The sequence below is a fragment of the Carassius carassius genome, chromosome 10, assembly GCF_963082965.1.
Source record: "Carassius carassius chromosome 10, fCarCar2.1, whole genome shotgun sequence".
NCBI classification, from domain to species: Eukaryota; Metazoa; Chordata; class Actinopteri; order Cypriniformes; family Cyprinidae; genus Carassius; species Carassius carassius.
The window spans coordinates 19,295,210-19,319,256 of record NC_081764.1 but is presented as its reverse complement, the minus strand read 5'-3'; the positions used below and the strand labels follow the sequence as shown (position 1 = coordinate 19,319,256).

The window sequence follows — 24,047 nt, the reverse complement described above, 5'->3', positions numbered from 1 at the left end:
ACATTAAAAATACCTCTTAAAAATATAAACAGCTATTAGCCGACTCATGACTCAAATCTGGAATGCTTTTAATGAGTCTTGAAAAAATGAAAACCTTTACAAATCACGTTTAGAGAGTGAGTTCCCACCTCTCCTCTCCTCCAATTCCGGAGTGAACGAGTATTAGATTTCCAAACTATCACCTTGGCATGAAATTAACAAATAAAATGTTAGAGCAGTTGAGGCAGCCAGGAAAAAAGCATATTACCAGCTGAGTCTTTGATCAGATGAACTGGTGTGGACACACTGGAGAATAACAGCGGGGGGATCACGTCCCATATGTCAACAGTATACTTTTAACAGGACGCACATTTCAGGCAGTGCATCTCTTCTCCAGCCAGCATGCTGAGAGAGCTGAAGAGCGCTGAAGCTTTTGTTTCCACCTGTATGTGAACCCCAGAGTCAAACAGATCTGACTCAAGTCCTTTGAGTCCTAATTCAAGACAAATGTGAGTGCCGTCAAACAGAGAATCACTCAACACGAACAAAACTCTCATATGCCCACGCACCCAAAACAGTTAAAACAGACAAAAATAGGTGGTCATAATGTTATGATTAATTTTGATCTGTTTGCTCTTGGTGATGTAGAACTACAAACAAAAATTAAGAAGAAGAAGAAGAGAAAGAATTTGTGGTGTTACAGTAAATGAACAGATTTTAAGGAATTTCAGGAAGCATATGTACCCTGTTTATTAAGACACAAACAAAACAAAATATAGGCAAAAAACATGTATCTGTATGCCGCTTGTTAAATTATGGCATGAACTTTACAAGTAGTTCTAATTGGGTTTGACCTATATGTTCATCAACATCAACTCCCAGATCAGTAGCACTCTGACCTTTAAACGAATAAGCTGTAAATGTGAATATTTTTATTGACAACCACACCACATAACCTTTAATTTCAGGCCAACTCCTGGGATGATATCTGCTGCATTATTCATCACTGGCTGAAGAACGCTTGGATTATGACTTGTGTGTCTCTCCGGTTCTTCCTAATTATATATTCATCCACACGGGAGCCCAAGAGCACTGCTGTGCATGACTGCTGTTGGTTAGTAATAAAACATGATCGGTTTTGGCAGTGAATTTAAGAATATGTGGATTTGGGAAGTTTTGGAGTGGCTCCCTCTTTGAAACCACAGTGCATACAAAAACATATGCTTTAATACGCTTCCAGCCGCTGGCTTAACATATCATATCAAAGTCTTACAACCGCCAAAAAGATGAGGTGAGCGAAAATAAAGAGGAAAGGTCTCCTCTCTAATTCTAAGTCTAAAAGTCTCTAATCCCTTATCAGCAATAAATCAATTATATATATATATATATTGAAAAATGTCAACCTAAAAATTTACTTTATGAGGCAAAGTCTAAATGTTCTCATGGTATTCAAGTCTTGGCAAATATGGCAAATATTATTTAAACCCACTGAATCAAGCTGAATAAATCAGATTTAACCAAGAAAACTATATTTATAGGTAAGCTATTGTAGAATAATCTCTTTAATGTCACAATTGCAGTTAACTCTTTTTACGGTGTATGATTGCAAGCATGAGATGCGCTTACACAAATTCAGCTCATTTCAAGTTAACTTGAAGCTCATTTTATACATCAGCAAAAGTGGTTATGTCTGAGTGGGTGAGTTTTTTACTTTGTAATTAGTCTTTCCATTTCCAGCAGTGACTGGAAACAGCTGTGAATATGATAGGCAGGGGTATTAATAAGAAAATCATCACAGTAATACAGAGACACCTTTTTTCTGTAGTTTGTTGCTGTTTTAAAGCTTAGTTTAGTCTTCAATAAGAATGCCAAGGGTGGCAATAGAAACATGACTTCCTTCTAAACTTAGTATTTTTCATCCACTTTAAAATGCATCTTATGGTCATGTTGGCAATGCTTAGTTTACTTGATAGTAATTTTATTTTCAGCTGATCCAGTATGTGCAGTACAGAACCTTCCTTTCTGTTACTGATATAATAATGTAAGTGTCAGAGGCTCTTTATTCATTCTGTATAATGTTCCCTCTATCCTTATCTCACTCACTTCTCTTTCTTTCTGTCTATTCTTTTGTTATGAAGATCTTAATTAGATGACTCTGAAAACTTTGAAACTAAAAAGGGTTTCAGGTCTAAAGGCTCCTAAGGGTTTTACAACCACAACAAAGACCTCCACTTTCCATTATAAGCACCCATTTAATGACCAGCTTGCCCCCTCGTTAGGGGTGATCAGCTGTTCCAAAGCGTGTACCATCACTTGCATCAGAAGAAATACGCCAACGACACGCTGTGATGCAGGAATAAATAGTGTGTTAAAAAGAAGAGTGCATCTATTTCCTTGCTAATGAAGGCCTTTTGTATGAGTGTGTGTGTTTGTGTGTGTGGACAAAGAGAAAGAAAGCCGACAATAGCAGAGAGATAAAGATTCTGCGAGGACGGAAAAGGGGAAAAGAGAGAGAACGGCAAGACATAAACAAAAGAGATAAACACGAGAGAATGTTCCGGTTTGTTTCTTTGCCTTGAATGAACTTTCGAAGATGTCTGTTTTGTGTGATTCGCGTTGTAAGAATTATACAGAAGCAGACTGAAACGGCCACCTCTATTCATCCCAGGATCCCTTCTGGGATTTATGTAGATTCCCCAGACTGCGCAAAGCCAGACACACAAAGATGAGAAAAGATCCAGCTTTCGGGCTACGACAGCACAGAACGCAGCGTTTAAACACCACAATGCTGCCATTCCACTGCACATGTGCCCCACATCTGGCAAACAAGCTTTCTCCTCTAAAGATCTATTCAGTATCTGAACCATTTTTTGCCACATAAGCAGGTTACAAATGATGAAAAAAATTGCTATATATTCCATTAGATAGTTGCTAATGGGTGAAGCGTGACGCTGAACATGATTCCATTGTTCAAGGTAAATGTTAAAAGGAAATGTACTTGATTACCTGGTCTGTCTTGGTTCAATGCTTTAAACATCGTAAAAATCATCTTGAGCTACGATCATGAGCAGCAACACTTAAGGCCAGTCACTGCAAGATCTGAGGCATTAAATAAAATCAACTTAGCAGCAGTCCTGTTATATTGCCAACAACAATAATATATTCATCCTCCTCTCTGAAAAGGTTATTGTGTAACTGTAATGGTACCGTAGACCATTGAGTAAAACCAGCCAACAGAGAACCTGCAAAAACTTCCAGCCAAAATAGAATGATGTCAAAAGGCACCCAGCATTAAAACACTAAAGTGTCTTTTTGGGCTTAGTTCTGTGATTGCTCAATTCCTTGACACAGCTATCACATTCGTTTGGAATGTGGGAAATCTGAGCCACCGCATTAAACATGCACAGCTCTATTGGCACTGTGTGGAAAGGGGATCTCTTTATGAAGACATTATCTTGTCAAATTAGTCACTGAAGTCATCGATAATGTTGCAGAGCTGTTGGTGTGGCAGTTTTATGAGAAAATAACCATGTTTGAAGATTACAGTGTTAATTCTTCCCCTCAGGCCAAGGAAAGCCCTCCTGAGTCATATTGTATTGCTGTCACTGTTCCTTAATTGATACTTTATGTCAAATCACAGGCTTAAATGTGTTTCCATCCATTTTATGAACAAGGTTTTGGGATGTTGGATAAAAAAAAAATAATTAAACAACAATTAAGTTTTCAAAATGTTTAAAACAAAGAATCTATTACATATTGCCATCATCATCATCAAAAAAAAATAAAAATCAAGTGACTTGTTAAGCTTCTCTGGACATTCTGACATGCAAGTGCCAAAGATTATCATCAAATAACCTTAACCAGACATAAGGCATCTGCTGTCAATCAAGCGTTTTGTCTGTGCACTCTAAGCCTTAATATACTGCATTACATTAGATAAAAATTGCTTTCCCAGTGCCTACAATTTCCATTCTCTTGGACATGGAATAGGAGGGATGCTTTATACACAAATATGCTTTCAGAATTTTTTATTTTTTTTTAAATGAACTAAATTCATCTTTGGCGGAAACAGAGCTGCTGCACATAATGTAAGCTTTCTCCACACATGAAACAACTTTTTTCCAAAATGTTTCGCCATAGAAGTACTTTGAGACAGAGCCTTTTACACTAAAGAAAGGAAAATCCATCCCTACAAACAGTGGTGACTCAACCCAAATGGAGGAGGAATCGGATCGGTTATGTTTCCACACCCTCCGGATTTAAGGATGATTCGCAAAGTTTGTAACACAGATGACGCCAAAGGAATGAAAGCCTATCCATGAGAAGTCGACTGTTGTCTTGGGCAGCAACTCTGCGAGTCTACATCCAGTTTACCACCCGCTGTAGAATCTCCATAGCTGTGCAAGTTCCCTATAACTCAAACATCTCTGGCATTTTCTGGAAATGGCTTCTGGGATACCACATTTGGAATTGACACTTTTTAGAATCATTAAGCCCACGAAATCACATATTAACAAGTTTAGAGCTAAATGTGATATTTTTCACTGATTATTCCCAGTCTACGAGCACAGATAGGATGGTAATATTGCTTTTGTCTCTATTCTATGCGATTTACTATCTGACCTTTTCTCCCTCTATTAGCCTCGTTAGTAATTACATTGTGGCTGTCACATCAGGACTTTAAGCCTCTCTTTTTCATTTACGCCCCCACACACATACCTTCTCAGAGTTCATTCACACCAATATGGTGGGAAGGTCTCAGGGAGGTCAAATCCTCTGGAGCAGATGTCATTAGCGCGTGTCACCTCTCCGATTTACCGTCCTCGCTCGAAGTTAACAAGCATTCACGCTGTTTTATTGGAATACAACTCCACTGCAGCAGATTTTTCAATACAATTTATAGAGCATGAAAATGACCTCAGTTGGGCAAGCAGGGACTGCAGTGGAACAGGGGAGAGAAAGGGTTTGAGATGCTGGATAGACCATGGGAAATCTGTTGGCCGATCAGGACAGATTGCCTGGAAATGACCCCAGTGTCCATCAGCCAGTGAGAGGGGGAGCACTTCAAACATTTTTCAAGGATCAGCTCTCTCAGTGCATTGACCTGTGTGAGTGTTTTAACAGGACGTTAATTAGTGGAAGGATTCTCATGGGAGATTTTACCCCAAACCAAGTGTTCATTGGGAAATATTTGATTTGATTGGTCTCCTCCTCCATTTGAATTCTGAAAATTAAGGTAAAATTTCCATCTAAAGATGATAAATGAACACATAGACCACATATACACGCACCCGCCAAGGTCTAGGTGCATTGCCCAGGACGGTAGAAACACATCACAGCCAGAATACAAATATAACGAGTCTAACTTGTCTTCCATCCATTTCCATTGTTCTCAGACGTGCTAATAAATCCTCAAATGGGCAGTTGTCCAAACCTTCATCAACAGCAGGCTGTGTTTTTTCTCCTCCCCGCCACATGTTCTGCACACCGTCTCTCCCAGTGTGAGCGGGAAGCAGACAGGAAGTCCCTAAAACTGTAAATCTAAAGCCCAGGTTGCCGATTCATCCTGCTATGACATGTTTATTGTTCTTTTTCTAACCGTTGTCCTCACTCCTCCGCCATTGTTTTGGATGCCGCTATTCGCTCTCTACGACTCCAGAATCACTTAGCGGCTTTCTTGAAAAGCTCGTTGTGGTGTAACCAGAATTTTTCAGCATGTTAAAGTCATCAGACACTCAGCATGAGCTTTCAGAGTGGCTAATTGCGTGTGAAGAAAGCACCTCCATTGCCACCGGCCACGCTTTCCCTCAAGATATCTTCCACAAGACAGATGGTCAAACCAAATCACAAAGCTGTTAAATCATTTTTCTAACATATTTTCCAAGTCTAACAAGGTCATTTTCTATGTTAATTTTCAGTAAACGATAAACAAAGTGCACCATAACCTGCTTTAACCCTTATAAGTGCCGCAGCACAATGATAACCACAATTAAACATCATTATCTAAAGTTTCCAAGTGTATTTAACTCTGGGTAAAAAGGGAAAATTGGGAGCCTGGCAAATGCCACAGTGATTGTAATTACTTTCTTTAGGGGAAATTAGTTTATCCAACAATAACTATCGCCCAAGTCAGAAATTTAAACATATTTCATCAGCTGGTTTGTTCCACTTAAATGACTTCAGACAATGAATGAATTTAGTTATTGTTACTGTACAGGTTCCATAACCATAATTACCACAAAAACAAAAATGCCCATTATACTGTCCCAGTTCCAACTGGCATTCCAGTATATACTGCATGGAGGAAAACCACTTGGTCTGTTACCTTGAAACACTTATAATAACTCAAAAAGAGCAGAGAGGGGAAAAAACTTTCCACCTGTTGTCAAAGACAGAAACACAAGACACATTCTGTCCAGATATCCACCTGCTGAGAGCCATTAGCAAAACCAAACTGTGAGCTGCAGAGGCAGGTGCAGGTTTTATTATCTGGCAAAGGATTGGATAATGCAGGGGCCTCTCGCTGATAACGGCAGAAGGTGCAGGCGGTGCCACTGTAACTGTCATTAAATGATAATTACTGCACCACAAGGCTTAATGAGATTTTGATGTCTCTTGAGCAGACAACACTGGGAAAAAAGGTAGCCTTAAGCAACGTGAGCTACCTAAAATAAAAGCCACGGTGATGGTGTGTTCAGGAACACAGAATTTGTTGACTTGCTTCATACAAAAAGTTGCACAAAAATGTAAACGATTTCAGTTGTGTTTCTTGATTCCATTTCCTATGCATATTACTTCATTAAAGCCCAGACACAAGTGAGGTCAAAGGTAAGCTCTGCTATCTCTATAGGTAAGCTCTGTTAGTCCCCTGAGCTGTAGATAAGCAAGAGAGAGATGAGATAATGTCACTTTAAATATGTTTTAAGGAAAATCATATTCTATAGAGGTTGAATTGTCTCAGATCTATTGCCTGTGTTTCACTTCAGTGTAGTACATCAGGTAAAAATCATGTAGTCAACATTAACACACAAGATTTAATGAATTCACACTTACTAAATTTTCACCATGTTCTTGTGCATCATAACTTCCCCGACAGTGAAAGAGGGCTTAATATTATCAAATGTGCATTTGTAGCATACTTTAAATCTCTTTAAAAATTAACTTGCAGATAATATAATAAAATAAAAATCCATATACAGTAAGTACTTAATGAGAGTGCACTTTCATGACTATACACACACTTAAGCACACTCTTCAAAGTGTACTTTATAATAATGTTAAATTCAAAGTTTTACTTTAGTAAAAATAACAAATCATTATGTTTTAATAATCGTTTGTCATGTTTTAAATCAGTACAGTTATTTTCACGTGTTGAATAAGACATAAGCACAGGGGGGAAAACAAAACAAAAAATAGTGTTATGTGTTATTATATTAAAAGTTAATATATTTTAAATGTATTAAATTGCACCTTCATCATTACAAACATGTCATTACAAATATATTTAAATGCATGAAGTTAAGGTTTATATAGAAATAAAATTAAGGTATTATTTAGTTTACCATAAATCTCAATGCATGCAGCAGTGCAGTTTAACCACATTTAAAAATAAACTGAAATACTGACTAAAGATCTACTTAAGTCTAACTAGATGTAAATTACTCCAGTCCAATGGACAGAACAGACTTCAGAATATTACTAAGAACAAAACAAATCTCTGTAGACGTAATAAAAGTTCATAAGAGTGACATATCTATATGTGTGTCCAGTTAGAGTAACCAAGAAAAACAAAGCTGAGGTGCAATTTCCGACCAACTGTCTACACTAGGCTCATAAAAAACTGCAAACATGGCTGCTGTTACCATTCTCCTTCATCTAACTCCTCTCTTCTTTTTTTGTCCTCACTCTGTTTGTTTTCAAGACTTTGCAATCCCTCCATTTCCCAACCATTACTATGGAAACCAGATACTGTATCTCAGCCAGGGCTATCCTGTGGAAACAGCTCACTCTCTCAACCGATAAATAAACGTTTACCGTGAGGCCGCGGGAGGAGTGCGGGCAGAGGGAGATCAGGGAGGAGGTAGCGTGGCAGGGCCAGGCAGCTGTGAAAAGCATCAGGCGTTGTGATCCTTATCACACTCTCAAAATGCAGCTGTGCCCCGGGCAGTAAACATCTCTACTGATCTTGACCACGAGGAAAAGAGATCAACTGGAGCCACCAGCTACTTTAGGGGTCATTTCCTAAAGAGTTGCTCTTTTTATTCAGTTCATTAATTTGTTTCAACATACAGTACAGTAGCACATTTGCATTATGCACATGGTACATTAGTATAATTAACACGACTAATATGTATTTTATTCTCTTTATAGAGAAAAAAACAGTTACAGTCTAACAATGGCAATAGAATAGTCTTATTTTAGTCTTAATTATTAAGTGTCTCACTTTAAACCAGTTTTTTGTTTTCTTTAAAGACAAATCAGCATTTTGATATTGAGCCTGAAAAACTCCTTCATGTATTGGTCTCGCCTTGGATTCACCACTGCTATATGCTTGCTAAACAAACTAACCAAATTCTGAAATTAAACAGTCTCAAGTCTGCACCTTAGATGTCCACATCCCATCTAAATAGTTTAAAAATAACGTTCCATGTTGGAGTATGCTGTCACATTACCGTTACACTTATCAAACTAGCATAGAAAAATTCGGAGGAACGTTTGGAGCAGAGCTTACGGTTATACTGCTGGACTCCCTCCAGCCCTAACACACAGGAGGAAATAAATAAAGAGGGCTATCGGACTGATCATCCAAAACATGTCTTTTATCCAAAGCCAGAGCCTGTCCACTGAACAGTATAACATATGGAGCTTCAGTGAAAAGATCTGGAAAAGAAGCACCAACACATCTAAGATGAACTGAACTGACTGCCCAGTGATATCTGCTGTGATTGGAATAACTGTCTATTGAGGCCAGAAAAGGAGCCCCATAGTCTGGTTGAAAAAGCATAACTGCTCTAGCCTTGTCTAACCACTATCCTATGTTTTACCACACACAGTACGTGGTGGTCTTTTTAAAAAAAGAAAGAAAGAAATTATCACTAGTAGAGTATGACCTCTTCACAATTTTATTTCCGGACAGAAATAGAATCTTGGAATATCAAGTCATAACACAAACAGCTTGTGATACCTCAATTTCCTTATCAGAGAAAAAAAAAACTGTTTTGGTTTATTTGATTTTCCACATTTTAATGAAGAACAAAAATATACCCAAGTAGTCACGCTTGAGCAAAAATGAGTTTTTCCCCCCACGTCAGAATCCTTCTCACATTTCTTCATTTCATCAAATATTATGCTGTATATTTAGAATTGTTTTATTGAAGTAACTTTGAACTGTAGCTTAAATTCTAAGGTAAATATCAGATAACATAATATTCTGTAAAAAATAAATAATAATAAAAATAAGAAAGACCAATACAAATATTGAAACTGATTTTAAATAAAGAAATAAGAGATGTACAAAAATATTCTCATGATCAAAAAATAAAGTCATATTTGCAATATAGACAGCTTATCGTTTAATTGAACTGTAACAGAAGATGTCATTTCAATTGTGCATGCCCATAAGAAAGTAATTTTGAGTCGTATGAGATAACAGCCAGTTGCAATTTGTCAAGCAGACATAAATCAATAAACAGATGGCAACAATAACAGTACACAAGAGCCTCACAAAAATGAATAACTAAATTACTAAAATATAGCAAAATATGCAGAGCAACCAGAACAGAATAGCTGAATGAATGTTTTAGTTATTCAGAATATAATTTGAATATATTTCACTAAATCCAATTACAATAATACACTGTATTGGGCATGAAATGCTTTTTCTGTAATTAATGTTGAATGAGAATAGAACTTGATCAATGAATGCATTTAGGTAAATGTGCTCAACAAAATGAATCTATTATTGATTCTAAAAATTAATCTCTTAAGAGGAAGAAAACAGTAAGATGATCATATCTGCATATTAGTGTGGACATTTTTTTATATGATGAAGTAACCTTTAATTCTATTCTGTTTCACCATTTAATGCTATTTTTGCAAGATTTTGCACTTTATTTCGACTAGGTCCAGATCCATATCCACAACAGCAACACCATGTACTGTACATTGCAAACTCATTACCACATCCCTGGATTTCCCCATTACTTTCTCACAGCCTGGTGTTCAAAGAGGTCAGGGGGCAGATGCACTATCTGACCACAGCATGGCCTTTTTTCACAGACTTTGGGAATCCTGGATTAAAGTGGGATCAAGTCTGGTTAATTCAGATGACCTGGCAAACCCTATCTCACAAAAAAAGTCTTTAACTTGTGCTCATTAACAATAAATTGTGCTCATTAACATTCCCAAAAATCATTGACATTGTCAGAAATTCAACTTATTGAATTCCTAAATATCTGATTGCTTTGTGTATTATATATTTTAAAGTATATTTAACAGTTTTCAGCTAAAATTACTAGTGTCAGTAAACAAATTATGATGACAGATGCAGAGTATTGATTAATAAATAATTATTACAATTATATAGTACTATGTTAAGACCTCACAATGCTTTTACCATAGATCATGATGTAAACTAATACATTTTGACATCTGCATTACATAACCATGACGTAGTCACCCACCTGATACAACACTTGTAATGCAAATCTAGTATGAGTCCAGCGAAACAAAAGTCAATTTAAAGGGGCTTAAAAGACTTGCAGAAACAAGATAATGTCCCATGGTTCCTTCAGAAAAAGCATTTTTGTCTCACATTTGCTTTTAGTAAAACAATTGATCCGGTTTATGGTAGGGTTTAGTGTACGCTGTACGTTATTTTCAACAAGACTACAGACATTTCAATTCTGATCCATACCACGAAACAACAAGATTCACATCCATCTGTTTCTGATACAACTGAACATGCTTTTAGTGCCACTCACTGGACATTTCACTTTGCATATCAAAACATGCAAAAAGCTATGTAATAATATCATAATTTTGCAGAAACGTGGCCTCAGGCATGTTTTTTCAATGAACCTGGATTGGTATTTTGTGTAGTATTGGACTGAATACTCTAAAGCTTGGTCCAAAGCACCAGATTCATTCTGTTTTCTAGGTTTTTCTTAAATCTTATCTAAACTTACCTATCAGCCTTGTTTAAGCATTCTGATGCCAGTACATACATTCACAGTGTCGAGTATTAATCTGAGTCAATACCCTTAAGCAATGGCTCTGTGTACAGTTGAATCTTGAACAAGCCTCTGCAGTTCCAAACCACAAACAGTTACAATTCAAAACATGGTCATGTTCAAGTACCACAGATTGGGTAAATAAAGACAAATTTGCTTCAAATGAGGCGAGAAGAGCTCGGTTTACCTCAGACCAAAGCTCACCATCTCTCAAAAGAGGGTCCGCAGGATTTTGGCTCCTTCCTTCTATATAAATGCAAATAGAGGTATCTCATTTATCAAACTTGCATAGTCACAACATCTTCTAGTCTCTCCTGTGCTATCTCAATATTTGCCACAGCACCTTATAAAACCTGTCATTAGTTAGTGTTTACCTTAAATCCTTTAGTATATTTAACACTACTACATACTTCATAACTTTCCTCTGAGATAGGGCAGAAGCTCTGCTGGGGTGTGTGAGGGGGTCTGGCTAGGAGGTCTGGGACAAAGTGTATGGCTAAAAACATGTCATTTCATACAGCAATTAATCACAGAGAGCCAGTTGCTGTGGGAACTGTTGCCTCGGGGACGATGCGCTCATGCTCACCGCTGGTGGTCCTGTCGACAGACCTACTGAACCCATCAAGCCTTAAGTGCCAAGGGTTGCTCCTCAGGTGGTAAAATAGAAACAAGGAGCGAGAGAGATGCAGATCTGTGGGTACTGCCAGCTCTATGTTGCTCCTTTATTCTCTAGAAGTGCTATCAGACATGAATAGTTAGCATGCAGGTGAGCAGGACAAGCTAATCAAACATTATAAGCAGTTAGGTTTTGCTCTAATTTGATTGGACAAATTAGAGTTCACAGGAAAGCATTGGGTGGAAAGAGAGGTTTTGGATCGGCAAATGACCACAAACCACTAACCACGAGGATACAGGCCCTGACAACAGATGCATTACTATATTGGATAAAAATCACCTTTCTTAAAGAGCACATGCTTACCTAAAGTGTCAGTCAAATCTGCTTACTATGTATTGATTTGATTAGAGAAAAATAAATAAAAATAATAATAATAATAGGCCAATTTTCAAATGTATATTATTCTTTTTACATAACAATAAACTTTGAGACTTTGAGAACTCAAATTTATATTAACCAAACCAGAGGTGTAATTGTATCTTGGTTACATTATATACCAGGGTATTTTTACATATTTTTACTTCATGCTTGAACTGTACCACATTTGAACAACCTCTATCTTTCTCTTCTCATTTCCTTTTTGTCTTCACTGTATGTTTGGCTTGGCTCAGAATCCAGCCCTAACACTTGCCCTTCACACAGAAACCACCCTGAGCTGAGGTCATCAATTCTGAACCTATACCCCGGGCAACGGTGTTTAACTCATCGAGGAGAACAGACGGCGAGAGGAACGGCTGAGCAGTGCACATGGAATGTGTCAGTGTTTCTGCACTGTTTACAGCTCTGTTTATGATCTGTGTTAACAGTGTACTGACACTTTAACTGGCTTCAAAACAGCCGCCAACATGAGGGCCATGAATCTAGGGCGGCAGAAGACCTGCGTTTCACCTCATAAGGAAAGAGCAAGGAATACCTCCTTCCAGACGCTGTCATTGATGCAACTGCTTATGTTAAAAAAAAATGGACAGTAAGAACTATAAAAGACAAAAATATACTTGTAGATACCAAATTAATCTTATTGTTTCATCAAATTCTTATTCTTATGTTCATCTGATGTAATCAAAACCTAGTAAACTGGTATTTTTCCCTCCTTTTTGGCACAATGAAAGCATTGACTTTTAAGAAATTGGACAATTTTAATAATGTTCATTGGTCAATATGACCTCAACAAGAACAGATTACAGAAAAAATATATATTTTCTTTTCTTTTTTCCTATTTTGTAAGAATTTCAAATTTTTATTCAGCAAAAACGCATACATTTATCTGTCATGACAGTAAAGACAATCATGTTTTCCACAAAAATTATGCAGTACAACTGTTTGTATGTTTTTGTTGTTGTTGTTGTTCTTACTTACTAAATAAATAAATACATATATTCATACATGCGCATACACATAAATAAATGTTACCAAATCATTTAAGAAGGATCGTGTGACAGGACTATGATGCTGGCTGCTGAAAATTCCACTTTGCCATCACAGGAATAAATGATTTTTAATAGAAAAACAGTCAGTTTAAATTGTAATAATATTACACAATGTACTTTAACACTTTACTGTGTTTTTGGTCAAATAATAGACTGATTTCAAAAACAAAAACATAAAAGAAAATAAATAAAAAAACCTTACAGAGCCCAAAATTGATGTGTGTATAGTAGTGCATATTTTCAGTCTATTAAAAAGTGATTCATGTTTTCCCGGACCTCAAACAGAACATGAGAAAATGCATCTTCAGTAAAGGACATTCTCTTTCTCGGATCACAAGAATTTGGTTTTAGAGAGGTAGAGATGTTTGTGAAGAGCTCTTCACTCATGCTCTATTCAGCTGTCTCATACCTGACTGTAACATTCTCCTGGCAGACTAAATGGAAAATATCCGTCTGATGTTTCTTCTGACAGACTGTGGTGATAGAGCTAAGAAAATTTCTTTCTTGTGAGTACACGTTACCTGTCATTGATTTCGTTCTTCAGTGTCACTATGACAGGTCTATAGTGACAGAGTGTGAAGTACATACGTATAAAAATATACTGTAAATGACGTAGTAGGACCTAAATACATATAACAGAATTACTTTCAAAATAACTGCCAGTAGATTTGTAATAAAATAACTCAATATATACTAATATATACAATCAATAACAATCAAACTATACATTTTAATTTCCAGCTGTAAAAGGTAAAACTTTACTGTTACTTCGTGCAGAAAAGAAAAATTGCTCAATTGCTCACAATCATCTGTCTCACTGAATCTTCTTAACATCCCTCATTTATTCCTGTGTTTTGCCAAACCACGGCTGAGAGAGGCTGACACAAGCTTTCACTACAGAATAAAAGACTCAATTAATTCATTTCGCTGTTTCTTCGCTTCGAGGGCTAGACATCAATCGGCAAGCAGACAATCCTCTTCTGTGCCATACTATAAACAACGCCGACTGGCGCTGACTGAGGAAACAGGTATCAACAAGGGTGAGTCTGAACAGCACTGCAGCGCTGTGATTTAAGAGAGGTGTTAATGCCATCAAGAGTGAAGTCATCTGTGTCTTCCCCTCAAGGCTCATGCAGAAATAGCCAATAAATCACACAATTGCATGCTATATGAGAAAGCTATCCTTATAGTACTAAAATTCACAGCCAAGAACCAGCTAGAAATGAATAAGACACACCTATTGCAATGGTTGCAATTACGTTATTGATTGAATAGTGTAAAAAGTGGTTATGTTGGAGTGTGACCCGGTGGTTAGCAGCATGTTTGATGCTCATGTGGGCACCACAAGGTATATTCTCTGTCCCATTCCTCCTCCTTTTTTTAATCTTATTCCTTTTAGTAAACAAATCTCAAATCTGAGTAACTGTCTTTGAATGCTATCAGACTTCTAGGCAGGAGATACAAAGTTTGTGTTGTTAAAGTCAGCCAATTTATCCTCAGCTGGTTCCCGTCAGTGATGGGGAGACTGCTTTATTTCTGTATCACACTAACAATGAGGAGAATAAGGGATGACATTCCCCATGTCCCTAAGAAACCACTTTGAATCTGCGAAGAGATAACATGAACCTGTCTGAAATTTTAAAATGGAGTCATAATAAGTTATGGGAAGCTGTAGAGTGTGTAGGAGAAGGAGAGCGGGAGCAGAAGCAAACCAGCTTCCACCAAAACACTCAAAAGAACATATCTCCATCTATGAAACTTTTAAAGTCTCCTTTCAGAAACGAGCTCAAGGTTTTCTTTTCTTGGGTTTGTAAAAGGAATCTGTGTTCCATTATGTATCAGACAAGTATTATCATCCAAAAGCCTCAAAAATTAATGTTTTACCTGAGGGAAGCTGAGAATGTCCACTGAGATGGCCAATATAAAGTCTTAACCATGCCATTTTTTTGCCTTGAATGTAAGAGAGTCCTGTGCAGTGTATTTGTACTGTGCATGTTTTTTTTTTTTGTTTTTTTTAAGATCGCTTTTTATTCTCTTTTCAGTCCCCTGTGGGAATAAGCAGTGCAGATATTGTTCCACACCCAACAAACAAAATAAAAAAATGCAGTTGTTTGGTACATTTGCATGACTCTGAATGACATTTTAGTTACTCCAGAAATTTCAGAATTTCATCACAGAATGAAAGCCTTCTTCAGTGTGTCATTTCACTGCTCTTGATGATTTTATCTTCAATATGTGAGAATTATCAGGTGTCATATTTGAACAAACAATCAACCAAGTCCAACTCAGCTGGTTGATAAAATAGCAACAATAGGAACATAAAATATAAAGCTTATTGCACTTCAGAGTTGGAATTGAGTCATGAAAAAAAATGCTTTAAATGCCAGTCCCAGCAGGCTTTAGCTCTTGAAATGAGCGTGGCTTGCTATTCTCTGTTCATGTGCCATCATTCTGCCTGAAATATTTCTATCCTGTCGATATAAACTTTTCATATATTCGCCTGAATATGTCAATGTGTCCTTGCATAACAAGCACATCATTGTATTTCAAAACAATGCTCAGGCGCTCTGACCACATGTGGTAAGATGGGAAGACAGAACTTTGGACATTGTTAAACATTTTTAGACTGATGAATAAATTGTTTTGACTCCCATTTAAAATCAGCATTGGTGTCCAGTTATTTTTTTTTAAAACTTGACATTCTAGCATTCTAAAATTAAATGATAAAAAAAAAAAAAATGATGTCAGACACTTTAATAGGATACTCTCACAAACTGGGCACAGTACTGCTCCATCAATTCTAAGCATCCCAATGGAGAGGCATACTGAACATATCCACTCCTTTGAATTCAAAGCAGCATTATCATACACATACTGTACCATCCCACGTGAGCGCGATATGTGTCCTAATGCTCATGTTTCCGAGCCCGGGTGTGTGTGTGTGGTGGCGTCTAGTTAAACGAGATGCAGATGGCTGGTTTGGGCCCAGTGCGCTGGAACCTGGCAGGCATCAGGTTGAGTTTGCTGCAGAGATTTCGGCTCTAGAGCCAGGCTGTCCTCTGGAAATATACTCACCCCCCTGCAGCAGAGCCCCAAACGTGGGCTTTCCGCCAGCACTGATCTCGCCAGGAGGTCTGGGCCTTCTCAAAAACACACAGCCTGCCCAACAGGTTTACAACAGCCAGCAAATGTACACTTATCTCTCTGGTTCTCCTGAAGAGGCTGTGATTGTGCATCACAGTCCGAGTCCAAATTCTCAGAAACATTGTTTTTGATCAGCCTTCATGTCAGAAAAAGTCTAAAAAAGCTGCCAGCCGGTATGGAGTAACATGAAAGAGCTAATGAACTTGCTCACTTTCTAGTGGAAAACATTCATGTTATAAAATCACAAACAGGTGGTTCAGAACTTCTAGGTGTTTTCTGTATTTGTTCGATGCATCTGCAGATGATGACTATTATTTTCTAAATTCCTCCACAAGAATCACATGCGTATGAGAAGGTCTTGTTCGTCTGTGGTTTACAAAACAAGAATGAACACCAGTAAACACTGATAAGCGTGCTGGGAAATGCAGTCACTGGATTAGAGAAATTAACCGCTGGAAGCCTACGATGGCAATTCTTTGCCTTTGAACAGTAGTGAGGTAGAATAGTGAGGTAGCAGAGCAAAGTGCAAAAGCTCAGTCAGGTTTTCTCATCTCACATCTCACCCTCTTTTGCTTCATAGGTGGGACTATTTGATCCATCAGCAGCTTTGAAGATTAGAGACGCTGATTTATAAAAGCCACGTGGCAGCTAAAACATTAACTAGCGCCTTTTACTGTTTCTGGCATAGACAAACACACAAACACTAAGATTACTATACTAAGATGATATTTGAGAAACAAATTCATCACCCTTCTGTACTACTGAACTAAAGGATTTATATGTTAAAATCACTTTTTAATATGAAATATTGTTCACCCAAAAATGAAAATTATATTTATATTTGTTGTACAGCATGTAACTAGTATGATTTTCTCTGCTGAACACAAACATGGAAGAAGGAAAAAAAAAAGATGTTTGAAGATTTTTTCAGTTTTTGTCCATACAATGAAATTCAGTGGGGTGCACAACTGTTAGGCTCCAGTGATTTAATGCATGTCTGAGTCCAAATCAAATGGCGATGTGTCAGTAACATTCAGCCTCAGTGGTTCCTCTATGTCACCTGACTTAACGTCATGACACAAGTACCAGTGAGGTTTGATGTAACTGACGTGTTGCTACATTTGATTTGGGTACGACTAAAATGAGTTGATTAATGATTTGATATTATTTAAGAGTGGATCTCTATCCAAAATTTAAGGTTCCTCTCATTTACGCTCCCTCACGTTCAAGACTTTTGTTCATTTTTAAAACACAAGCTTAGGTTTCCGTTTACCATAAATTGTTCTATGTATAGGTATTGATCAGTATTTGAATAAAAGTTCAGTTCATCATATAAAGCAATCATGTCTCTTTACAAGACTTGGATTAAACCACTCAATAGCCTACATATTGATATGTTTACAGTCTCTTTATGAACTTTTTGAAGTGTCAAAATTGTCACTTTTGGGTCAACTAACTCTTTAAGTTTCAGTCATGTTCAGCAAGTGATTGTATTAAACCACTGGAGCATGGGTTACACTAGTTGTAGAACTTGAAACTCCAGTCACTTTTTTGTATGGGCAAAACAAGTAAAACTTTCTTCAAATTTAGTTTTTTGTCCTGCAGAAAAAAAAGACAGTCATATTTAAAAACAATACGAAGGAAAGTAAATGATGGCAGAATTACAGTTTCTGAGTGAACTATTCATTTAAGAACATACATTTAAGAAGAGCAAACAAACAGTACTTAATTTTCTTCTAAATCGTGAATAAAATGTCCTGGGAGATTAGCCCGATGGGGTCAACCAATTCATGAGTTGAGCATACTGACCTGCACTGCCATTCAAGAATTTCAGATTCAGGCCCAAGAGAGCTCTAAAACACTTCCAAGTCCACATTTAATGTACAAGGCGATCATGCAGTAACTATGTGAGACAATATGTTCAAAATGGCAGAATCATGTTGTGGTTTGGCATGTGATAGGGATGCTAGAGGGAGTTAAACTTAACTTTGTGACAGAGAAACAAGCACATGTGGGAAATAAAAGAGAAGCGATTTGCTTTACTTCCAACAATAAAGGACAGGGAAACATCTCTAATACATGTAAAACCACAGTCTGAGATTCAACACATCCTTCTGTCATCAAGATTACATTCCTCTTAAACATCTCCTTCTCTTTACTAAACCGTTCATTTTTGCTGCCTCATCTATCATGCTCCAGCAGAACTTGTAAGAAATCCTCTTCTATAAGTATGTTTACATGCTCAGTTATAATTTAACACAATGCAAAATTGAATCTGTTTTTCACCCTGGGTGTACACTTGCAAGGCAAACTGTAACCCACATACTGGACGAAGCCAAGCTACAGCTGCTTTATTCAGGTCTGTTAATATGACCTTGCACAAAACACACTGGTATGATTTCAGGACTAATGACATTTTTAAATGGCAAACTGTTGTTTCAGTCCAGTGGAAATTACATTTTTAAGGTGCATGTAAACCATGTGCACTTCATGACAAGAATGCAGTAGAAAATAAAAATGCAAAATATGTAGCAAGAAAATAAAAACGTTGCAACCTAAACACTTGCTGAACTGAATCGGAAAAAGGATGAACTGACTTGAACTGGATAAATACACTATTGCCTTTTGTAGAGCTGCTGTATAGCCAAATTCAATTTGTTATATAATTGATGAACACGGACATTGTTACAAACTGAATCAAAACTGAACTAAACTGATCTGAATAATTGTGTTATTGTCTTTTATAGACATGCTTAACAGCTGAAATTGAAGTTGTTTCATAGCTGATGAACTTTACATTTACATTAACACTGTTCCTTTCCTGTTTATTGCTTGCTGTGAAGTTGCTTTAAAATGATCTTGTATTGCTATAAAGTGATACAAACAACTGTGCCTCGACTTGAAAAGGATTTTTATGGAATGTAATGATTTCCATGATTCTTTTTCTCTCCAAGTATGGAGTGACATTCCACATTTCATTGGGTGGCCTTCCTCTCATCAATTTGTATTTTTGACAGGCTTCAGACTGTGGCTCAATGCATTAAAGAATTATGCCTCTCAATGGCATAAGCTGATCAATATCATAAGGCCACATTAACAGGGCACTCAGGGCTTTATAGGGGTCCTTTTCCACTCAAAGATCCAATCAGTTAAGTGCAGTTCAAGTGATACCTAGGTCTCTTTGCATTCCCGGTTATTGATCGCTATCTATTAAACACTCTCTCTCAACACTATTTCTTATCCTATGTTTCACTCACTTTAAAACCTCCCTTATTATCTCAGTTTCAAATCCATCTATACTATATTTATTCTTATCATATTTAGTAAGTGAAATTCATAGCACAGCATCACAGCTCAACTCAAGCTCCTTGGTGAAATATCCTTTTAGTAAGAGTTTGGTCTAGTAAATGAACACATATTAGGACCAACAAAGACACAATATATGGAAATATCCAAGCTGGAATGTTTCTCCTACATACAGTAGTGCTGAAAGATGACCAAGCCCTCAGTCAGATCATTTACAACATACATTTTCATATTTCAGTTTTGGTTATGAATGAGAGGTTTCCATAGTGTTTCCATAGGAGTTTGGTTGCATTTCGGCCTCTCTCTCTCTCACACACACAAAGATTTTCCCTTGGGTTCTGCCCTTGCTCAGAGGTGTCACACGGCTCTTTCTTCTCCTGTTTAAGCTCTGTTTGCTTTGACGTTGCCCACCCCTTCACTCCTCTCTTTTCACTTCTTCACTTCTTTTCATTCTCTCGCTCTTTCTTTTTATTTCTGCACTAGATATGATGGCACTGCGCTCAGGAAACACACAGCCGAGGAATGTTCGGCAAAAGCGTCGGCCTGCTGACAGCAAGATGGATGCTGTGAGTGAGGATCTTTTGTGCCCCATGCAAGACTCACACATGCAGGCCCGGTAAAAATAAAGTGTCAAGGATACAGGGGAGCAATTTATTTCTCCTGTGCCACAGTGGCATTTAAACTGGTTTATTTACATTTACAGTGAACAGATAGAAGAGAAAAAGAACGAGCTCTTTTTTTTCTAAGATGGGTCAAAAGAGTCATTAAAAAAAACTAGCTGGACAGGCAAAATTAGCTACAAAATGTGTGATTAATGACGTGATGATTAACCTGATGATTATCAGGTTCTTTTTATTTATAGTTATGATTCAGAGCCAGACATTATTTGCATGTCTAAATGACAGTGCACCCCCAGACTCCTGAAGTCATTCTGCTATTAATATTGATATTAATTCTTTATCATGTTTTAAGATGCAGACAGTTTCACCCACAGAGGTGCATGCTTTTTTCTTTCAGATATTCAATTTAATACAGTGTAAGTGAAATCACAGAAATACTGACAAGGACAGTGTTAATGCCATTTTATTTGAAGGAATCAACAGGAATTATATGCATCAGCTGCACCCATAAGGACTTTTAATAACCCAGAGAGTTATATTATCTATCCGACCGCTGGACAGTGTGCTTTAGAGTGATTCAGCTAGGTTTAGGCATCTTAAGAATGGCCAGACAATTCAGTGCAAATTATGGCAGTTCATTTCGTTTATGAATGAGGTTCCTAGCCCATTAAATTAAGCGCCATGGGATTTATTTCTGTACCTCTGGCGTAAGCAATAGGCTAAATATTCATGTTCCCCCAGCTAAGTTTTTCATGTAGTGATATTGTGTATTTCACATATATGTGTATGACAATTTATTATGATTATTATTATTTTTACAAATCGGCAATAAAATAAATTATAACAACAACAATAATGATATGTAAATAAATATTTGTCAGTCATACCAGCTCTGTTTGATATAACTTCATTCGATAATATTTTATTTTAGTCTTTTATTTGTATTTTGTTTGCAATATCACGCGAATAAAGAGAGAAAGTAATAATAATAATAATAATAATCATCATAATAAAGAAAGTATTATTAATTAGGCCTACTGAATGTCTGAAAATTTTAATTTTAATGACATAGATGGAAGTGAGCGCACGGGCCAAAACCGGAGGCGACAAAATATAGCCTATACTTTTTATCTTTCTCGGTTCAGACACATGTTCCCATTTTTTCCGATTTTTTTTTTTTTTTCATTATAGGCTACATTATGATGCCGAATATAAACTAATGTAATAATAATAATCATTATACATTAACATACATTAACACGCATCTTAACCAGCTGTGTTGGACAAAAGATTAGGCTACACTATTTTGTTCAATTATTATTATTATTAATATTTTTTGATAAAATGCAACGTACATGAAACATGTGAGCCGAAATAAGTTTCTAAACTCTCATATTACATTTTTTTACCTAAACTTTTATTCAATAATGCATAAAATCGTTTGCAGAACAGACATTCAAGTGAAGCTATAGATTCATTAAATATGTCCCTGAGACATTTGTTCCAACTTTAAGCTGCTCGATAAAAGCTGCTTGGTAAAAAAAAAAATCTGATTGATGCTTACCTCTTAAACCATTATTTCAAGTTTTAAAAAATATAATTTTTTTTTTTGCTTTGTTTAATTTTCCATATCAATGCTTGAATTTCCCATACTTATTTCGTTATAGCGTACTGTATTGGTCCTTAAAGTTCCCTTCGCTAGATGCGAAACGCTTGCATTTAAAAAGAAAACACCCCCACTCTTCACTTGGCAGTCATGGATGGTTTCGAACTCATCTCAAACAAATTGTATGTGCGAAGAAAGATCAACGATGTGCCTTTGATGATATGTAGTCGCGCTTTCCAAAAATGATAAAGAAAAAAAATGTTGGACCTACCGACACACTCGTTGGCTTCTCTGGCGGTTGCGCGCTGCCAGGGTCGGTCATAGTGAAAAGGTTTGCATCTGTCACACTCTGGTCCGGCTGTATTGTGCTTGCACTCGCACACTAGGTTTTCATCCCGGTCTTTGACGCACCGTGACGCGTGGCCATTACACTTACATCTGCCTCCGACCTGCAGGTCTGACACGGCGTAAAAATAAGAATCTCTGGCCAGCTCCGAGTCATCCTCGTTTTCGTCTCCGAAAGTGTGCAGTCGGCTGAAAGTCACCCTAATGTCAGTGGCAGTCACCCAGTCCTGAAGTACGGGTGAATTGTCAAAGTCGTGCGCAGAGGGTCGCCCGTCCAGGGTGCTGAACGCGATCAACCCGCCGGAGAGAGGGTGCATGTCGGTGTGTGAATCTGTGCAGATGGCCTCTTGCTCGTTTTGCTTAGTGATCGAGGCTTTGCTGGGCTTGTTGTACATCTTTCTACACTGGGTCGAGTAGTACTGGAAAGGCACCCAAGACTTTCCATAGTCCATTGATTTAAATATAGCCATGGACTCTGGTCTTGGTGAGCAGAACTGCAGACTCACGTAGGTAACCTCGAATTTCTTGTCCAGAGATAATGTTAAAGTGACGTTTTGAGGATACTGGATGTAATTGTCCGACTGCCAGCATGTGAGATTATGAGGATTGTTCAGGTCGGTCAGGTAAGCAGGTGGGTGATATCTCTTTGGGTCCGACGTGTCGCACGTGTGGCAGTTTCTGTGCCTTTCATCCCCTTTCTCAGTCACCACACAGTACCGACTCGGTGTTTTCCCGCAGGTGCTGGACGCGCGCACTTCCTTCCCGAACGCCGCGTTCACGAAATCGGGGATGCATCTTCTGGGGAGACCGTTCTCTTCGTAACACGGATCCGGTGGGGAAGTCTGAGCGGCGAACATGCTCATGCCGTATCCCCCGACAGTCCCTTTGAATACACAGTAGAGGGTCACCAAAGTGACCAAAGCATCCGAGACCCTCAGCATCGTCACGCGCCTTCCTCGGTCTCTCCTGTGCTGAAACAGAGCCGTGTCCTTATGAGAGAAGATGCGTTCACTCTTTGCAAACGAGAAATCAGCTGACAGTCTGATCGTGATCAATCCACAAGCCGGTATGGCACCGCGGTCAAACCGGTGCCAAAGTAGAAACTAATGCGAATCTAAATCTGACTCCAGTAGCCTATATGGACAAACTCCTGGATCTAAACCATCACGGAAGGTCCGACAGTAGGCTAAATATGATTTCTCAATTAAAGAAAATCGCAATTGAAGAAATCCCACACAGGTCACTCAACCTCCGTCAAACAGTTAAACAAAAGCAGAAAAGTCACAAAACAATCTCAGTTCGTGCTGGCTCTCTTTTTCCGTGAGTAGTATTGGACACGCGCTTTCACTTGTCTGGTTCTTCAGTCTCTGCGCATGTAGATGATATAAGAAGATCCCGTTAGTTTGAGCTCTAGTGAGACTCTCTCTCTCTCTCTCTCTCTCTCTCTCTCTCTCTCTCTCTCTCTCTCTCTCTCTCTCTCTCTCTCTCTCTCTCTCTCTCTCTCTCTCTGCTCTATGGAGAAAGAGCCGGACGTCTTTTTACTCGGAGGTTTGAGCTCATTCATTTCCAGCAGTGACACTCGAGAGAACAACGACATCCACTGGTAGATTATCAATAAAACCAGAGCAGACAGGTTTGAACAGAATACAACAGAAGTGTAATTTATCATTTAGTTAGGCTACTTAAACACATTCCGTGTCTTGCGCTAAAATG

The 24,047-nt window shown here is 37.8% G+C and overlaps 1 protein-coding gene across 1 annotated transcript in view; it reads right to left on the bottom strand.

The window, feature by feature from the left end:
• LOC132151936 (netrin-1-like) overlaps positions 1 to 23,747 on the bottom strand; it is a 55,948-nt gene extending 32,201 nt beyond the window's left edge. The window contains exon 1 of the mRNA XM_059560492.1: positions 22,261 to 23,747. Within this exon, the coding sequence (XP_059416475.1) occupies positions 22,261 to 23,275 (1,015 nt within the window). The 5' untranslated portion in view covers positions 23,276 to 23,747. The remainder of the gene's footprint in view (positions 1 to 22,260) is intronic.
• Positions 23,748 to 24,047: the final 300 nt, after the last annotated feature.